The sequence below is a fragment of the Prenolepis imparis genome, unplaced genomic scaffold (genome assembly GCF_030444845.1).
Source record: "Prenolepis imparis isolate NDT839.2.m4 unplaced genomic scaffold, iyPreImpa1.0 SCAF_15, whole genome shotgun sequence".
Lineage (NCBI taxonomy): Eukaryota > Metazoa > Arthropoda > Insecta > Hymenoptera > Formicidae > Prenolepis > Prenolepis imparis.
In genome coordinates, this window is record NW_028141173.1 from 846,557 (window position 1) to 863,625 (window position 17,069).

The following is a 17,069-nucleotide window of genomic DNA, read 5'->3' on the forward strand; positions in this document are numbered from 1 at the left end:
CTTAAACAAATATCAACCGCATTGATTATATTACGATCAAAAAACTCTATTATTCTTTAGATATTATTATTATCATCAATAAATTTATTAATTAATCATGATAAAGATTTTCAAATCATTTCCTATTCAGATTTCTATACTGTGCGAATCTAATGTGATATTAATTAATAGATATTTTGATATGTGCTGCAATAATAAAAATAATTATCTCTTGACGAAACAGTGATTTCGATTCTTGAAATATTAAAACAACATATTATATTCGGAGTATTGCTTTGTTCTTCAAATTTATACTACTTGTTTTTTGATAATATAAAAGAGAGAAGAGGACTTGAATCATAAAAATTTAAACTCTTAATAATTGCCAAAGTATCGGGAGAATATAATCAGATAAAAAGTAGCACAAATCACATAATTCCAAAAGTGTGCTTTAAGATATATATATATATATATACTAATTTAAATATATAATATATCCTATTGTCAATATCTAAATATACTTTCACGCTCTTAGAGAAACGAATTGATGGAACACATCTAAAATATGAGGATCCAAGTCTGGAGTAAACAACAAAGTTTCCAATGTTGAAGAATATTTTTGTACTTGTTCCTGATGCTGTAAAATAAATATAAATCTTTAATATAAACATCTTGCAATTAAACAAATGAACAAAAGAGTTATATATTAATAATTTCTAAATCCTATTTTTAAAATTTATGCTCTACCACATGATAATAAATAATATAACTTACAGATAAGAAAACTTGTTGTAATCTTCCTACAGTCCATTTATACCAATGTGTGTTGTAATCAATTCCATCTGTGTCACAGCGCACTAAGTGTTCTGAGAGAATCATTATAAATCGCTAAAAAAAAAATATATATATATGTTACATGTAACATATTATATACAATATAACATATATATCCTATTTTATATTTATGCATATATAAACTATACAATAAACGCAATAAGTTTGTTTCTGTTCTTTATCTCGAAAAATATCTTTCTTTTGCACAATGATAAATAATGTACATTTTTAAATACCTGAAATATGATGAGAAATAAATTTTTCTGATCTGCTTGTGCTGCTTCCAACTTTTCTTCCATTCGTTCTACTACATCTTCCGATGGTCTCTCCCTATTTTTTTCTTTATTATTATCCTCATCATCCGAAGAGGAGCCCGATCTACTTTCTGCTCTCCTCAATTTTTCCCTTGCTTCTGTTAATTCTGTACTCAACTTTGTCACATGCTTATTCATTTTGCGTATCGTCAAATGTAGTATCTCCCAAATATATAATCTGAAAATAAAAATTTTTAGATTATATAAGGAAAATCTTCGATATACAATATATCTATAAAATATTTTGGCGATATTTGAAAATAATAAAAAGTGAACAACCATGTTACAATAATACAACAATAAGCTTGTTAAGTAATAAACTAACTTTGTAAACTCTGATGTCATCTCTTTGGAAAATATCCAGTTGGCGATAGCACTGCATTCAATAATACCAGTTTTTAAAAATTTGTCAGTTAACACTACCATCATTTGATGATGATTCTTCCACAATGCATACATGTTTCTTAATATACATATCTGAGCTTCTTCCGTTTCAGCAAGTACCTGTGAACAAAATGTATTTACAAGTGTATATATATAAAAATCTATATGCATACACACATTTGCATTATTTAGCAACACTGTTATGTGACTTACCTTAAAAACATAATGAAATTTAACTATAGCCGCAAAACTATGACTGAAACTTTTTGAACCCAGATTCAATAAGGTTTGTACAAAAACATCAATCTTTAAAGGATTGTAATTATTTGTCTCTTCATTTTCCCTAGGACCAGGTAATGTATTTAATACAGTCAATACTTCTTCCGGTGTACATTTGCGTCTTATAGAAACCACCAATTCATGTGCTGCAGCTGTACCAGGAAGCGAACCTAAAATAATTTGCAAATATACATTAATGTTACTGTTATTTTTTCAATATCTTTTATTTGTTTACCAAAATCTTTATCATTTTTAGTATAATCGCAATTTATATTTTTTTAATTTCATTGTGTACTTACTAGCACCTTCAGATGAATATTTGTACACGGGATCAGTAGTTAGTGGAATCAATTCTACATAAGAATCTGGCATCATATCCCGAATCCTTTGATAATATGACAATCTAGAAATGAAAAGATTTCACGTATGATTTAGTTTTAATAAAAATTTCGGGTGCTTTGACAATTTCAAATTATATATATAAATATTGATATAAAATTATACACACACATTCTATAGCAAATTTATAAAAAAAAAGCGATTTATGCAATAAATTAACCTCAAAGCTTTAAGCAGGACTTCTCGTATAAATTTTGGCCTTGGATGTTCTGCATCACGTTGCAGACAAGAATCCCAATCTTCCCACGACCAACGAAATTGAAAGTTGCTCAAGTGATATGCAAACCACCAAACAAAACGATCGAAAGCTGTAGCCGCCATACTATCTATACGGCGAAATAAAATTTCAGTCGCCTGTGCTAATACCTAAAAAATACAATTTAAACATTATTTTCTCTATATTACAATTTCAGATAATAATTAAATATTAAACTTGCAAAAATATCGTTTATTTTATAACCTGTGGCATAGTTGAAGGTTGCAACTTGCAGAGTTCTATCAAAATTGATCCATAGCAAATCTCTAAGTGTTTTGGAGCAGGTAGCTTAAACAGTTCACCAAATATTACTTCAACAATACAATAGTCCAAGGGGATTTTGGCTTTGAATGGAAAATTCAGTAGTTGTGCAGCACTGTAAAGTATAAAAACGATTATTATTATTATTACATATAATTCAGAAATAATATTATAACAGTATTATAAGAAATCTTGTTATAGTTGATTTATAAAATATTACATATGATGTTAAAAAAAAATATATATATTACCAATCTTTTCTCTCAAAATAACAATTGTTAATGATCTGTCGCAAGTGTTCCTCTATTAAAAATCTCTCAATAGCATGACTTCCTGGTAATAATGGTCCTTCAGCAGGACAATCCGTATAATCAAACATACGAAAGACGACAGTAGGCAATGGATAAGAATAAGATTCATGATGTGGAGGAGGCATCAAAGGCGGTAAATTATGTTGTAACGCTTCGCACAAAATTGAATCAAATGCAAGATATGGTCGTGGAATATGTTTCTCGGCCCAATTATCTTGTCTCAGCTTGCGAACTTGTGCCCATAAGCAATCTAGATATTCTTCTTGCGGATGAGGTGTATCACTTGACCAAATTCTCAACGCTGGCTGATGTTTTTTACTTCGTTTATTCAAAAATATCTCTATTGTAACCATTAGATGATCCAATTCTTGTTCTTTTTTCTCATATAATTCTCTCCCAACCCAAGGCAGTGTAGATAGAACGGCATAAACATACCTGCAAAATATCATTTATAATTATTTTTAAAAAAGCAATACAAATATACTTATACATTTATTTTATATAAGCTATAACAAGAATTCCTTTCTAAGGAAATGAAGATCTTTCTCACATACCAATCACGTCTTACTTGCGGTACACCATCTTCATTTGCAGCATCAAGCATATTGTCAAATAATTGCATCAATGATCCACATGACAAAACATGGCAGTTTACTAAATCAGCCAGAAATCTAAGAGAATATCTGGCCACGTCCCATTTATATGCTTTCAAAGAATCCTTGAAATTTTTCACCATATAATCGACAAATTCTCCACCAAAATTAAAATTTTTCGCATTTAGTAGCCCAACAAGAGTAGTATAAATTGTGCACTTCTCTGGCATCTTAATAGCACAATCTGTTAAGATTCGTAGAATCTTACTACGAAATAAACCTAGATCAGCTTCCAATACAGAAGCCAAACCTTCCAAGTTGCTTTCCAAGGATGATGTTGATTTCTCTCCAACGCGAAGGATGAGAGATTCAAGGCGATCTTCAATCTCTTGATTCTCTGATACCCTCCTGCGTTTTTTATACACTCGTTCTAAAAAATATATAAATATAATTTTACAAATGAAATAAATGTAAACATTTATGCAATTGCATTATAAAGATATCAAGTGAGATGAGTTTGAAGTTAATTAAAATAGTTTAACTATAATTGTTTTGCAAAAAAAACAGACTCTTGTCAAAATTATCGTTTTAAAACTCGAGTATATTTTCCTCTAATCATTATTAAATCTTATTGACAGGAACTAGCTGAGCGATGACTAGTTCCTGTCAAAAACGCATATACTTTCTTATAAGTAATCTTCATATAAATTCTTACAAATCTTTCAAACATATCATCTCTCTCTCTCATTGACACGTTGACAAACTAAAATTATATTACAGCTTGGATAAAATTTCCAAAAAAGCAACAAGAGAAAACAAAATAGGATGTTTGTTCTGACAACGATATAGCTTTAAGTAGATAGTAGATAGCCATCCGGCAAATCGTAATATTGGAGAGATAAGAAAATGAGATAATAATTCGAACAATAGTTACCGTAGCCATCATCCTCTTCGTGTACTCTTCTACGACTCATATTTTACTCCGTTTCTCCTTCAATTAAATTCCAATTTACTCGAAAATATGTTACTGGCGTGAACGAGAAACGAGCCATATGAAATAGAAATGCATTGAAAAGGTAAAAGTGATGATGGGTAAAATAAAATCCGCGCTGACAATCGGACAAAATAGCCACCAATAGGAGACTTCGCTTTCTAGAGAGCGACGAATTGTCCCTAGAACAACAGGCTCTCTCATTGGCTGCTGGATGTCGCGATCGCATCGAGCGTGTAAACTCGCCATAAGGCCTATATTCGGGCAGATTCGCACAGCTGTTCGGGAAAACGAACGCGAAGAGGGGGGGGGGGGAATCGACCAATCGGGCGTCAAAGGACATGCGCGTGTCAAATATGGCGCCCCTTGTATCGGCGTCCCAAAAATCGCGTAGAGACGAAATTAGATCAAAGTAATAGAATTTTCTTGGATCGTCGCGCGAGAGAGAGACGTCGAGACTTTTCCGTATAATCTCCGCGGAGATTAATCGTAGAGCGCATGCGTCGGAGATTTATCGCACAGTCCGCAGCGAAAACATCCGAGTTTGTCAAGTCGTGTCAAAGGCAACGTCGGTGTCTTCCCGTACATACGTGTGTGTGTGCGTGAGAATTGTATGCATATGTGTGTGTGCGCTCCGCGACGAAAACAGAGCTCCGCGATCGTCGCGGAAACACAGAGCTCTCTTTCCGAGTGCGTGACGCAACAAAACAAACGCGAGAGACGAGAGTGAGACGGCGAATAGTCGTCGTAGCCGAGAGAGTCGCTCGATAATCGATATGACATTCGCGTAATCCGCGTAATCATGGGTCGTCGTCCTGCCCGAGGTTCACCGTCATCGTCGTCGTCGTCGTCGTCGCGGGTAAACACGACGGCGATTCGGTGAAGACGGAAGAGTGAACGAGGGGCGATTGAGAAAGAGAGAGAGAGAGAGAGAGAGTTTGCGACTACGAGACTTTTGTTCCGGAAAGAAAAAAGAAGGAAAGAAAACAAGAAGTGTGGAGCAAGGTGAACGAGTGCGATACCGTCTTCCGATAGAGATCGGGACATTCTCGTCGTAGGAAGCGGAAGGGATCCTTCGTCTCGTCGCCGTTTGCCGTGTGCTCCGATAACATTGCGCCAGAGAAAACCATTCGAATGCGGAGATCGTCACGATGGTGATACGGTAAATAATCAATATTTATCTTTGTAGAGAAAGAGAGAGAGTTTCTCTTCTCCTAAAGAGAGAGATGAAGAGAGCGATCCCCCTTCTTCTCCCCCGCACGGTCGATAGAACGCACGACGCACGACAATCGTGTCACGCCGATCGACGTGCTGTGCTGCAGTACGATTTTCTCTATCTGTAACCGAGTGCGTCGTTGCTATACATATGTATATTTATGCATATGTATATATATATATATTTGTATTATATATTTGCATATTTATACGTACATTTATGCATATATGTATAGGCATAAATGTACGTATAAATATACATAAAAATATATAACTACATATTTATGCATGTACAAATATATAATACATAAATGTACATATAAATATACAAAAATATATATATGTACATATATGTGTACACACGATACATATAATATGTATGTATAATGTATTTTGCAAAATCTACAAGCGCAGTCGTCGAGGTCTCCTTGACGCCTCGCGTTATCACTGGGACTACGTGACGGATATATATACTACGGTCATTAGCCATAATATTGCTTGATGTACACGGAGGATCGCTCTTTTTTTTTGCACTCGATGTCAACGCTATCGTATCTTTGTCTCTGCTGGCTTCTGTTTATGACAATACGCGGACACGTGAATGCACGATAATATTGCTCGTATACTTTGTCAGCCTTTAATTTTATCGGAGATGGTTCTTTTTTGTCTTCTTTCTCGACCATGTTTTATGTCTTGCTCCATTCTTGATGCCGAGATTAACGAGAAAGTGTGGCTGAAAAGTATAAAATTTATCGCGTCATTAATGATACATAAGGTATAACGTAAACAAAGATTGATAAACGATAGATTCGCATCTGCAATTTTACGACTATTAATTTACAAAAAAAAACTCGTAAAGAGATGTCGTATCGAAAACCGCCATTAACAATCATTAGTTAGAGTCAAGAATTTTATAAAGTAAAATAGAGTAAAATAAAATTCTAGAAAATTTTGTCGGGAATGTCACTTGATACGACACTATAACTACTCCGATAATTTCGCAATACTTATTAATATTTACTGCGCGAGCGATAAGTGTGTTTTGTTCGTAATTTGAATATCTGCTGACATTCTTTGTGTGTGCGCTGCAGGCTTGCTGATAGCATCGAAACCTTGTATAATAGCATGAATTTAGTTTCTCTGTAATTTTATCGAATGCAAATATCTATTGCCAATAGAGTAAAACACGATAACGCATGAAAAATTAAACTTTAACAGCATCAGTTGTTATTTCTATGAATTAAATGGGATTATCTTATTATCTTGTACGAAAAGAGATCGGGCTACAAAGGAATTAATGTTTTATAGACTTATATCATTATATATGTACTATTAATGTACGTAAAAAATAATTGAAAGAAATTTTTACATTTAAACAGATTTTCCTGTATGAAAATGTTATACGAGGAATTGAATATAATCCTAATTTTATAAATTATTATTTTGATTATTTAAAATAAAATTATTTTAGTTTCTACATAATTTTACATACAATCACTATAATAGCAGTCATAATAGCCCACTTGCATGTATCTATAGAGTAAATTTGAGGATGATTAGGTAGGAACACCTACTATATAATCTGTTTTTTATTATTATATATAAACTGATTATATACGTAAAAACATTTACAAATAAACATAAACGAGCAGCATCACTGAGAATTGCAGGAGGATAAATTGAAAAATACATATTTTTATTTGAACATAAAAGTTAAATAATGTAAAAAAAAAATATGCTTATCACTAAAGCATATCTGGCATTAAAATTATCATAGAACCGATGTACTTGTACGCAAAAACTAAAAGAAACAAGCTGAAAAAAGGTTCTTTTCGTTAATAATACAAGGCAACAGTAAAGACGGGCCGATTATATTTATAAATAATGAAAATTTTAGAGAAATTAATTTGGTGAACAGATAGAAAAGAGAGAGAGAGAGAGAGAGAGAGGGAAAGAACAAGTGAGAGAGAAGCCATCAGCTAATTATGATCTTTATATTGAATGTTTTTCATTGCAGATCATAATTACCGATTCGCAGCTTGCCGTGTATGCAATTGCTCAGATTTGTCTGCAACCGCGTGAAGATCCTTAAGACTGCCTGTCCTTACCAAGTACCCTTGCAAGTACCATGGAAGTAGTAGAAATCTATAAATCCTACTGAAAGGAGGATGCCAGTAACTAAACGCATTCCATATCCTTCGCGGTAAGTAAGAAATTACGGTTTACGTATATTATTACGTAATGTAAGCCGCGCAAAACTATCTCACAATCACTTCTGCTCAGATACGATTTGAATTTCTTTATAGAAGGCACCGTTTGTAAGAAACACGAAGCCGTTGATGCGAAACTTGAAACATATAAGAGCTTTTGCGTAAAGAATTACATTGTAAAGTAAAAGATCTGCTATGTACAATAACGTTTGACAAGGTGATGTATCAAGTACTTGGTTTCAAATCTTGAGCAAAACCTTATGCAAAGGTGCAACGATTCATCTGTTGAAGAATTAGCCTTGGATTACATTAACAATATCGAAGTCACCTCGTCCAATATAAAACACGAAAACTTTACTGTACTTTATCAGAGTCTTTCGTACTTTTGATATTTTTTTTGCTTCTGGGATGAAAGAAAAGTATTTCCAGTTACGGACATCCTTCTGTTCAAAGTTTCCACGATTATCGACACACATTTTAATCCCTTTTTAATTTCCAATGAAAAACCTTCCTTCTCCTTGGTGGAAGTTAATCACGCAAGATTAATCGGAGCACTCAGGAAATTTGTATAATTGATACAATTTTAACACCCAACGCATATTCTATTACGATTACATTCATCCTCCATTTTACTCTTATGATCTCCCAACTAGGGCTATTATGACTGCATTGTATTAATCTGAGGATTTATCTTTCTCTCCTGCAATGTCAAAAATTTTAATAAGATAAGAAATTCACTGCTGTTTTGTAGACTTAATAAAATTCATAGAAGATTGCATAATTACTGCATAACTACTGTTTCTTTTATGTTATTAAATCAATTTTTTTTGCAGAGAACTAACAAATAAGAATGTGTTTCAGTAATTTATTATTTTCCATAGAGTGATGTACCACTATCATCTTTTTCTCCAATTAATATTAAAGATCAAATAAGGAGAAAAACTAGTGATTGCTAGAATGTTGCTCTGGTAATTAAATAAAATTGATTAATATCTCAACAAATTAAGCTTTAAAACTGTAAATAGATTACAATCGTTATCTTTCAATTAATTTTAATTTATGTACAATAAAATTTAATTTGAACTCATTTTTAAAATACTTAATGTTGAAAAACATTGAAAAAAAAGAAATTATAAAATGTTTATCAAGGAAAAGAGATTCCAAATTCACAAGAGAATCGATTTTTAAGAAAAAAAGTGATAGTGAAACATCACCCTAAATATATAGATATACATATATATAGATTGTGTGAAAGATTTATACCATTATTTTTTATATTATTAGATCCGACGGCGGCAGTAGTGAGAGCCCGTTGCTCGTGGAAGAAGGTGAGACAGTCGGCGCACCTCACAGTCCACGCAACATTCACAGTCACAGCCATTCACATGGCAATCCACATCGGTCTCACAGTTACCATCATGAGAAGCCGAAGCAATTAGTGAAATACGGTGAACTAGTTATACTCGGGTAAGAATTTTTAGCAGATGTAAAAAAAAGAGAGATGTTAGCGAAAAACATTAACAGAGTTAACGAATCTTTGGCAGATACAATGGTTACCTTCCACCTGGCGATAGAGGTAGAAGGAGAAGTAAATTCGTATTATACAAAAGACCCGTGCCAAATGGCGTTAAACGTAGCAAGCACTATATCGTTAAAACGCCTCATAGTTCGCAAGCCATTCTCAACACGAAGCAACACTCGATCTCGTACACGCTTTCCAGAACACAGGCCGTTATCGTCGAATACACGGAAGACGAAAAAACGGACATGTTCCAGGTAAAAATCCAAAGTCTTTTTTTATGCTTCTAAATAATAGTTTCTGTTTTATTTATTGATTGTTTTTTAATTATATGGCAATATATGTATGCGTGTGTAAATCTAAATCAAAACTATGTTTGTATAGATCGGCCGATCGTCCGAATCGCCTATCGATTTCGTAGTGATGGACACATGTGCTGGCGATAGCGGACCTGCTAATGAGGGACGCGGACCTCCTAATGAAGGACGCGTCGCCCAGAGCACCATCAGCAGGTTCGCCTGTAGGATTCTGGCGGATCGCTCGGATCCTAGAACCGCGAGAATTTATGCTGCAGGTTTCGACAGCTCGAGAAATATTTTCTTAGGGGTAAGACTGCAAATTGATCGCCTAGGGATTGATTTTATATACACGAATTTATAAGAGAACGGACTTTTTCGGTGGCATTCGGACATTTTATAAGCGATTTCTCACAGGAAAAGGCAACCAAATGGCAAGAGAATCGCGAGATCGACGGACTTACGACTAATGGAGTCTTGATAATGCATCCGCGGGGTCAATTCTGCGGCGGCGAGGCCCAATGCGGTTTCTGGCGGGAAGTTAGCGTGGGCGGCGGTGTTTTCTCGCTTAGGGAAAGCCGGAGTGCTCAACAGAAAGGCAATGTCGTGGAGGAAGAGAGCAATATTCTACAAGACGGTACTCTCATCGATCTTTGCGGCGCTACTCTCCTCTGGCGATCAGCCGAAGGCCTCGCGAAGTCTCCGGTAACTTACTGTGTTAGACATATTCTTTAAAAAGATTATATGTAAAATATGTGCAATTTACATTAAGTAGATGAAAATGCGTACTCTCTTTCGCAGACGAAACAAGATCTAGAAGAATTAGTCGATGCTATAAATGCCGGCAGACCGCAGTGTCCTGTAGGCTTGAACACATTGGTCATACCACGCAAAGCAGCTTCGGATTCGGCGCAGCAGCAGCCATACGTTTACCTTAAGTGCGGTCACGTACAGGGGCATCACGATTGGGGTCAGGAGAAGGATAAGGTTACAAGAAGGTGTCCTATGTGCCTAGTCGCAGGGGCAGTAGTCAAGTTGTCTATGGGAATAGAGCCTGCCTTCTACGTAGACTGCGGACCGCCCACTTACGCATTTAGTCCCTGCGGACATATGGCTACGGAAAAAACTGTCAAGTTAGTAACACACATCACAAATTCATTATACCTTGGAATATCACATCTTAATTATACTTTTGAGTTACTCGTCTTTTTTTCGCATTTTTTTGCCACTCCGTTTCTTGTTCGTTTTGCAGATATTGGGAAAAAATAGCCATACCGCACGGCACAAACGGCTATATCGCGATCTGTCCCTTCTGCGCGATACCGCTCGAGGGAACGCCAGGATATGTAAAACTAATTTTTCAGGATAATGTAGATTGAAGATATATAAAATAATGAAACATGTAGAAATTAATTAACTTCTTAAGAAATATAAGGATTATTAAACTCGACTAATACTATTTTACTGAATACCCATAACAGTTTCATTTTCTTGTTTTCAATGCCATAGAATAATGTGAATTACTATGCATAATCATGTGCAACATTTTATGCAATTAACAAATGGATTGATAAATTTTACAACATTAAAAAAATTGATATATACAATTCATTAAAAAAGTTGTTTTTTAAATTTAAAGAACATTTACCTATAGAGCAGTTGCAGGCATCGTTAAGAAGATGAGAGACAGGAAATATGTTTTTAATATTTTATTGCCAAAATACACGAAAAGTAATGCTTACTCGTTCTCTTCCGAACGCAAGCGTGCGCTGGCATTTGTCACGCGTATCGAAAGTTGTTGAGCACGCTCGACGATAGCTTTCCTTTTCTTGCTGCTAACAGCATGTGCAATCTCTGCACAGAACTTGCGATTTTGCATCATTAAGACTTCAAGCTCCTGTAAATAGTTAATTTTTACTTGTATCTTACTCAAAAGTAAATGTTACTGAAATATACAAAATAACAAAAGGAATTATATATATTTGTTTTCTATTTTCAAATAACTTTTACAAATGTTATTCACGTATTATAAATTACAAAATATATATCGTGGGAAAATTTGACATTTAAGAATCTTGCAACTGCTTGAAACACTATTTTATCTCATTTTTAATACTTTTTCATTTTATTATTTTTTAAAAAGAGAAGATCTGATACGTAAAAGCAATATTTACCTTCACATTATGTACAAGGACCTTGCGGAAGCCTGTCGGTAGCATGTGACGTGTTTTCTTATTGCTACCATAACCAATGCTGGGCATCAAGTATTGACCCTTGAAACGCCTACGTACTCTGTTGTCAATACCTTTTGGTTTACGCCAGTTGCGCTGAAAAATATAGACAATAGTTATAATTTCTACATGATTCTATAATTACATTTAATTATCATCGCAAAGATAATCTCTTGTCTCTTGTGATAATCTCTTGTCTCTTGTGAGTGAAAATAAATTATTAAATATGTTAAAATAACTATGAATATTTAATGCTAAGTAAAATATATAGCACGCAAGAAGAGTAGTACTTAAAATGTCTTGCATAATCAAATTATAATACAATGTAACACATGTAGAGTGGACAATATAACCAAACTTTATAAACACGTTGACGTGATTGACAATCGGAAAAATAAAAGACATATCTACCTTGAGTTTGTCATATCTATCACTTTGATGCCTGATGAACTTCTTTGTCCTCTTTTTTACAATCTTGGGTCGATAGACCGGTCGGATGGACATTTTTAGTTCTGTTTAGTAACTGAAACAACAGATCAGCAATGTAAATCACTTTGCTAATAAATTACTCCGCTTACGTCCCGTTCTCGTAAATATTGCACTTTTATACTTCAGAAAATCGTCCACGATCGATCGATTCTCGTAAAACAATCGTCTCAACGACGATGATTATGAAAATTAAGGATTTTCCGCGTGATACGTACCGTTCGCTAAAATGTCGTATAAGGAAAAGGTTAGGGTTAGGTTAGGTTTCACGAATAACCCCCTCGTTTCAACATAGAATATAAGAACATAGAGTGGAAACGAGCGTTTTCTTTTGAAAAGACACTACCGCCCTCTAGAGTAACTTCTTCATTCTTTCGCGAGATAAAACAGACTTCTTACCTTTCGAGTCGGTAAAACAGTCTAGTGGTGGATTTTGTTGAAAATTGTAGATTTTCAAAGATTTCTCTGAAAATGAAAGAGCACGTGTGAAGAAAAGCAGTGCTTTCGCGAGAAAATAATGTGAGTGAATATAATTAAAATTGCGGTGTGTATTTTTGCGCTCCTTCTCGCGCGATAATGAATTTACCGTTTCTTTAATTCGTTCTGTCATCTTTTCTTCTTTTTTTTTCACACTCAACTAATATCTCCTCTAAAGAGAGAGAAGCGGATGAATAAATCCTTTATCTCTTGATCGCGCTTTGTCTCTCACCCACGTTTGTTTCGCAAACCGCGCGCTCGATACCTTATCAGTGACGTGTCTCTTTAAATGCGCGCCCGGATGCATTCTCTCTCTCTCTCTCTCTCTTCCTTCCTCCCCGCCCCCTCTCTCTCTCTCTTTCGCTCGCCTGTCGCTCGAACCCGAGATCCGCGCGGATCGTCCATCGTCTGAGGACGAGAATCCGAATCCGCGATACGACCAACAAGTCGTGACCATTCGTGGCTATTCGCGACGGGAGCGAGACCCCCAACCTCGTCCGTGATGACGCCATGATCTACGTCGTCGTGTCACAGCGCGGATCGTAGACAGCGGGATCCATCCGCCACCAGAGAGCGGCCGTCTTTCTTCTTTTTTTCTTTTTTTTTCCAATAATTATGAGTGTCATTGGCCGGGAATCCTAACCACCGGACGCGTAAATACGGAAGCGGCTGCCGTAAATCATTAGCTCGCGTCGTGCACGTACGAGCACGTCCGCCTATTATCGACGAAATAACCGAGGAGGCGGTGTGGAGATAAAAACGGCGCTTTATTAAGGTGTGTTCTCGCCTCGCGCGAGAAATGTCCGAACGCGCGTGAAAGAACGTCTCGGAAGAGTAAGCTCGCTAGGAGAATAATTGTGGACGTTTGCGGGGGTCCCCGTGCGCCGGTTTGCCCCGGGTCGACCCGGAGGTCGACTCCGCCTCGTTGCTCTTCCTCTGGATAATTTCTCACCTGCGTGCGCTCGGCAAACGGGCGAGATTTCTCCCCCCCTCATCCGCCCGCGCGCGAATGACACATCCCGATGGAACGATCCAAAATCGTAAATCGTAAATATAATGGCCGAATTGTCGAATTGAAAGGAAATAGATTTGCCCGTAGAAAAGTGTTGTCTTGTCGTAGAGGAACATGTTTGACGTTTTGCATTTCTTTGGGAGAAATATCCGTAATTTCGTACGATGTCTTTCCATCTCTCTCTCTCTCAATGTACGCTACATCTTTGTCATTCCCATTGCAGGAGGATAATAAGGATGTCTGTGCCACCTCCGCCACCGCCTCCACAGGTCGCTGCTTCTGGCCCACCAGTGGCAGACAACAGAAACTTATTGTTACAGTCTATAAGGGCAGGTAAAACCTTGAAGAAGACTGTTACCGTGGATAAGAGCACACCTGCTATTGCTGGTAAATCTGTTACAAAGAGTAAACTAGTAAGACACAAGATTGAATCGTATAAAAAATGTTCAATTTTTAAATAAAAAAGTACCTTTGTAAAGCACCATTGTTATAAAGTAAAAATGTAAAAAGATGTAGGAAATAACGATAAGTATTTGTTTCACACAGGTAAAATTAAAGGCGAATCGAAGAGCCCTTTGTTAAGTAGTAATAATAGGACTAATAGTTCTAATGCAGCGATAAGTAGCAGTAGTAATGGTGGACCCATGTCGCTGGGTGGTTTATTTGCGGGTGGTATGCCAAAATTAAAACCTACGGGACTGAGAGGGAATATGACCGAGAAAGAGGGACAAAGTGTAAATAACTCTAGCTTTCTTCATTCGTCGCCTGGATCCTCTCACAGTATAAAACGAGGTCCACCTCCGGTCCCGCCACCAGCCGCACAGAAACCGCAGATATTCAGTCAGGTAAAGAAACAGCTGTCTAATTGACATCGCATCGTGCTGCATTGATCTGCGTATCTGTAATGTAAGTCGCTACGTAATCTTAATATCGCGCAGGGACAAAGTACCACGGATTCCACGACGAGCAATTCGGATACCATGCCCAGAGGATTCGCGAAATCAGCCGCCGTGCCTAAACCAGTGCCGTCGTCTAGTCTGCCGAAACCGTCGCCGCCGCCTAAGAAGCTGAATCTAACGAGCAACGTGGCGAGGGCGCAGAGCATGCGACTACCGCGCTCGCCACCGGTTCTGGTGACGACAACACCATCCTCCTTGCACCAATCACAGGATTGTCTGCACGAGACCATCGTGCCGCAACCCGCGGCGAGACACGCGATAAACCGGGTTCTCAGGCCGCCGGTAACGAGACCTCCGTCGCCGCCGATCTCGCGGTCGTCGAGTATCGTGCTGCAACCCGCGACGAGGCCGCCATCGCCACCGCCGTCGACCTCACGGTCCACGAGTACTCTACCCGCGATGAGACCGTCGTCGCCGCCGCCGCCACCGACGACCATCCGGTCGTCGAGCACGATGCCCGTCATGAGGGCGGCGCCTCCGCCGCCGTCGAGGATCGCGGTCACCGCACCCTGCATACCCCCTCCTCCGCCGCCGCTTCCTCATCGTCCTGCTCCCACGCATCAGAGATTAGCACCGCCACCACCCCCGCCTCCGACTCCCCCGACGAGGAGTCTTTCGGTGCGCAATGGCAGCGGTCAAGCCGTGGCGAGCTCCATTGACCTGGAGATGCGATTCGCCGAGATGTTTCACCCCACATCTAACTTACCACCGCCGGAACCGTTCAAACGCTTCGTCAAAGTCTACAGTAGCAGGAATGGTAAGACCAATTGGGGAGAAAAAAGAAATTGATCTTTGAGTCTTATAGAATGTGATACACCTCTGATGTGTATGTGTATATAATAATGATAAAGGTAGATGCTTTTTCGTTCTAGATTTATGCACACAATGCTTCACACAATGCCGCACATTTAAACGCATTCTAACAAATATGTTGCAAATAATGTTCTAAATATCATTTTTTAACACGCTCTCTCTGCGAATGTTGTTTAAATACATTGGTAATTACACATTATTATTTATTATTATTTATACATGATACATGACACACATTTTTTTCTATAATGTTTCAAGGTTTTTTTAAGGTTTCTTTCAAAGCACTAACTTCTACCGATGTTGCTCCTCATGCATTATGTTCCAGCAAAAGACACAACATATCAAGACATTACAAGCATGTATGACACAAACAGTTTGCATTGATTTTATAATATAAAAATGTATAAATCAAGCTGCATGCTTTACTTATTGTACTTTTATGAATGTATAAACTCATCATGTATTATTCTATTGTAAAAGACGGAAAATAATGGTGGTGTTTCAAAAATTACAGCAGCAAAGCAACAAGCTCCAGCTCCACCTCTTCAACCGTCTTCTACCCCTAGTTCACTGCATTCGTTGAATACTTCATCTGGGAGTAAACAGTGGCAACAAAATGCTACTTCTTTGGCATATTGAAAATACAATCTGTGTATATTTAAATCATTGCTTTACGCACTGATTATTGTTTAAAAACTTCTTGATGCTGCCACACAATAAAATGTTAAATTAAGTGTGCGTGGAAAGAATGAATCGGTAAAGCACAAGCCTTTGAGAGAGAAAGAGAGAGTGTGAGATCCTGAATTTGCGAGCCCAGTTATACAATAAAAATGTTTTAGACAATATTTTCTGTACAGTTTATCTTAGGAAAATCTATTTAATATAGATTATACTTATATAAATATATATATATACAAATCGTTAGAAACTCTAGGCCTTGTTATCTAACAGAGAAGTCTAAAAGAGATAAAAACAAAAGGCACATTTATTTTCATTTTAAAAACATATTCATTTAACTTAATTTTATATACTGTATTATACTTTTCTTATACATCTATGTAAAATTATAACAGGTATATCATCAAAATCATTAATTTACGACACTGTATATTGTATCATTATCAATATATGATGATTTGTCACTTCTTTATATATTGATAGTTACTTATTTAAACATTATATACAAAGGCCAAAATTATAAGGTTGTAACTTATTTTTCAATATTAATAAACAATTACAACAGCAAAATT

At 36.7% G+C, this 17,069-nt stretch overlaps 4 protein-coding genes across 14 annotated transcripts; 2 read left to right on the top strand and 2 right to left on the bottom strand.

Annotated features, from left to right (window-relative positions):
* Positions 1-349: 349 nt before the first annotated feature.
* Cbp80 (nuclear cap-binding protein subunit 1) lies at positions 350-4,678 on the bottom strand. The gene is made up of 11 exons (XM_083055502.1): positions 4,545-4,678; positions 3,572-4,040; positions 2,958-3,452; positions 2,650-2,821; positions 2,350-2,555; positions 2,090-2,193; positions 1,725-1,960; positions 1,453-1,631; positions 1,050-1,305; positions 754-867; positions 350-616 (listed from the first exon to the last, which is right to left on the bottom strand). The coding sequence occupies exons 1-11, from the start codon at positions 4,582-4,584 to the stop codon at positions 503-505; spliced, it is 2,385 nt and encodes a 794-aa protein (XP_082911628.1). The 5' UTR covers positions 4,585-4,678; the 3' UTR covers positions 350-502.
* A 266-nt stretch (positions 4,679-4,944) lies between these two features.
* Positions 4,945-11,291, top strand: Pli (E3 ubiquitin-protein ligase pellino). Of its 3 annotated transcripts, XM_083055792.1 has the most exons (8): positions 4,946-5,763; positions 7,834-8,019; positions 9,311-9,493; positions 9,571-9,802; positions 9,930-10,151; positions 10,259-10,546; positions 10,643-10,974; positions 11,094-11,291. In XM_083055792.1, exons 2-8 carry the CDS (start codon positions 7,985-7,987, stop codon positions 11,218-11,220), a joined length of 1,419 nt encoding a protein of 472 aa, XP_082911918.1. In that variant the 5' UTR covers positions 4,946-5,763; positions 7,834-7,984; the 3' UTR covers positions 11,221-11,291. The 3 variants fall into 3 exon arrangements, with proteins under 3 accessions (XP_082911917.1, XP_082911919.1, XP_082911918.1); XM_083055791.1 differs by having other exon boundaries at positions 4,945-5,763; positions 10,643-11,291; XM_083055793.1 differs by lacking the exon at positions 7,834-8,019 and having other exon boundaries at positions 4,945-5,763; positions 10,643-11,291.
* Positions 11,292-11,535: 244 nt separating this feature from the next.
* Rpl32 (ribosomal protein L32) lies at positions 11,536-12,862 on the bottom strand. The gene is made up of 4 exons (XM_083055796.1): positions 12,777-12,862; positions 12,484-12,595; positions 12,016-12,168; positions 11,536-11,738 (listed from the first exon to the last, which is right to left on the bottom strand). Exons 2-4 carry the CDS (start codon positions 12,574-12,576, stop codon positions 11,580-11,582), a joined length of 405 nt encoding a protein of 134 aa, XP_082911922.1. The 5' UTR covers positions 12,577-12,595; positions 12,777-12,862; the 3' UTR covers positions 11,536-11,579.
* A 422-nt stretch (positions 12,863-13,284) lies between these two features.
* Positions 13,285-17,067, top strand: LOC145946256 (uncharacterized). 9 transcript variants are annotated; one of them, XM_083055786.1, is made up of 6 exons: positions 13,285-14,198; positions 14,271-14,434; positions 14,594-14,892; positions 14,986-15,763; positions 16,078-16,178; positions 16,334-17,067. In XM_083055786.1, exons 2-6 carry the CDS (start codon positions 14,284-14,286, stop codon positions 16,400-16,402), a joined length of 1,398 nt encoding a protein of 465 aa, XP_082911912.1. In that variant the 5' UTR covers positions 13,285-14,198; positions 14,271-14,283; the 3' UTR covers positions 16,403-17,067. The 9 variants fall into 9 exon arrangements, with proteins under 9 accessions (XP_082911912.1, XP_082911908.1, XP_082911913.1 ...); XM_083055782.1 differs by having other exon boundaries at positions 13,285-14,082; XM_083055787.1 differs by having other exon boundaries at positions 13,285-14,075.
* Positions 17,068-17,069: the final 2 nt, after the last annotated feature.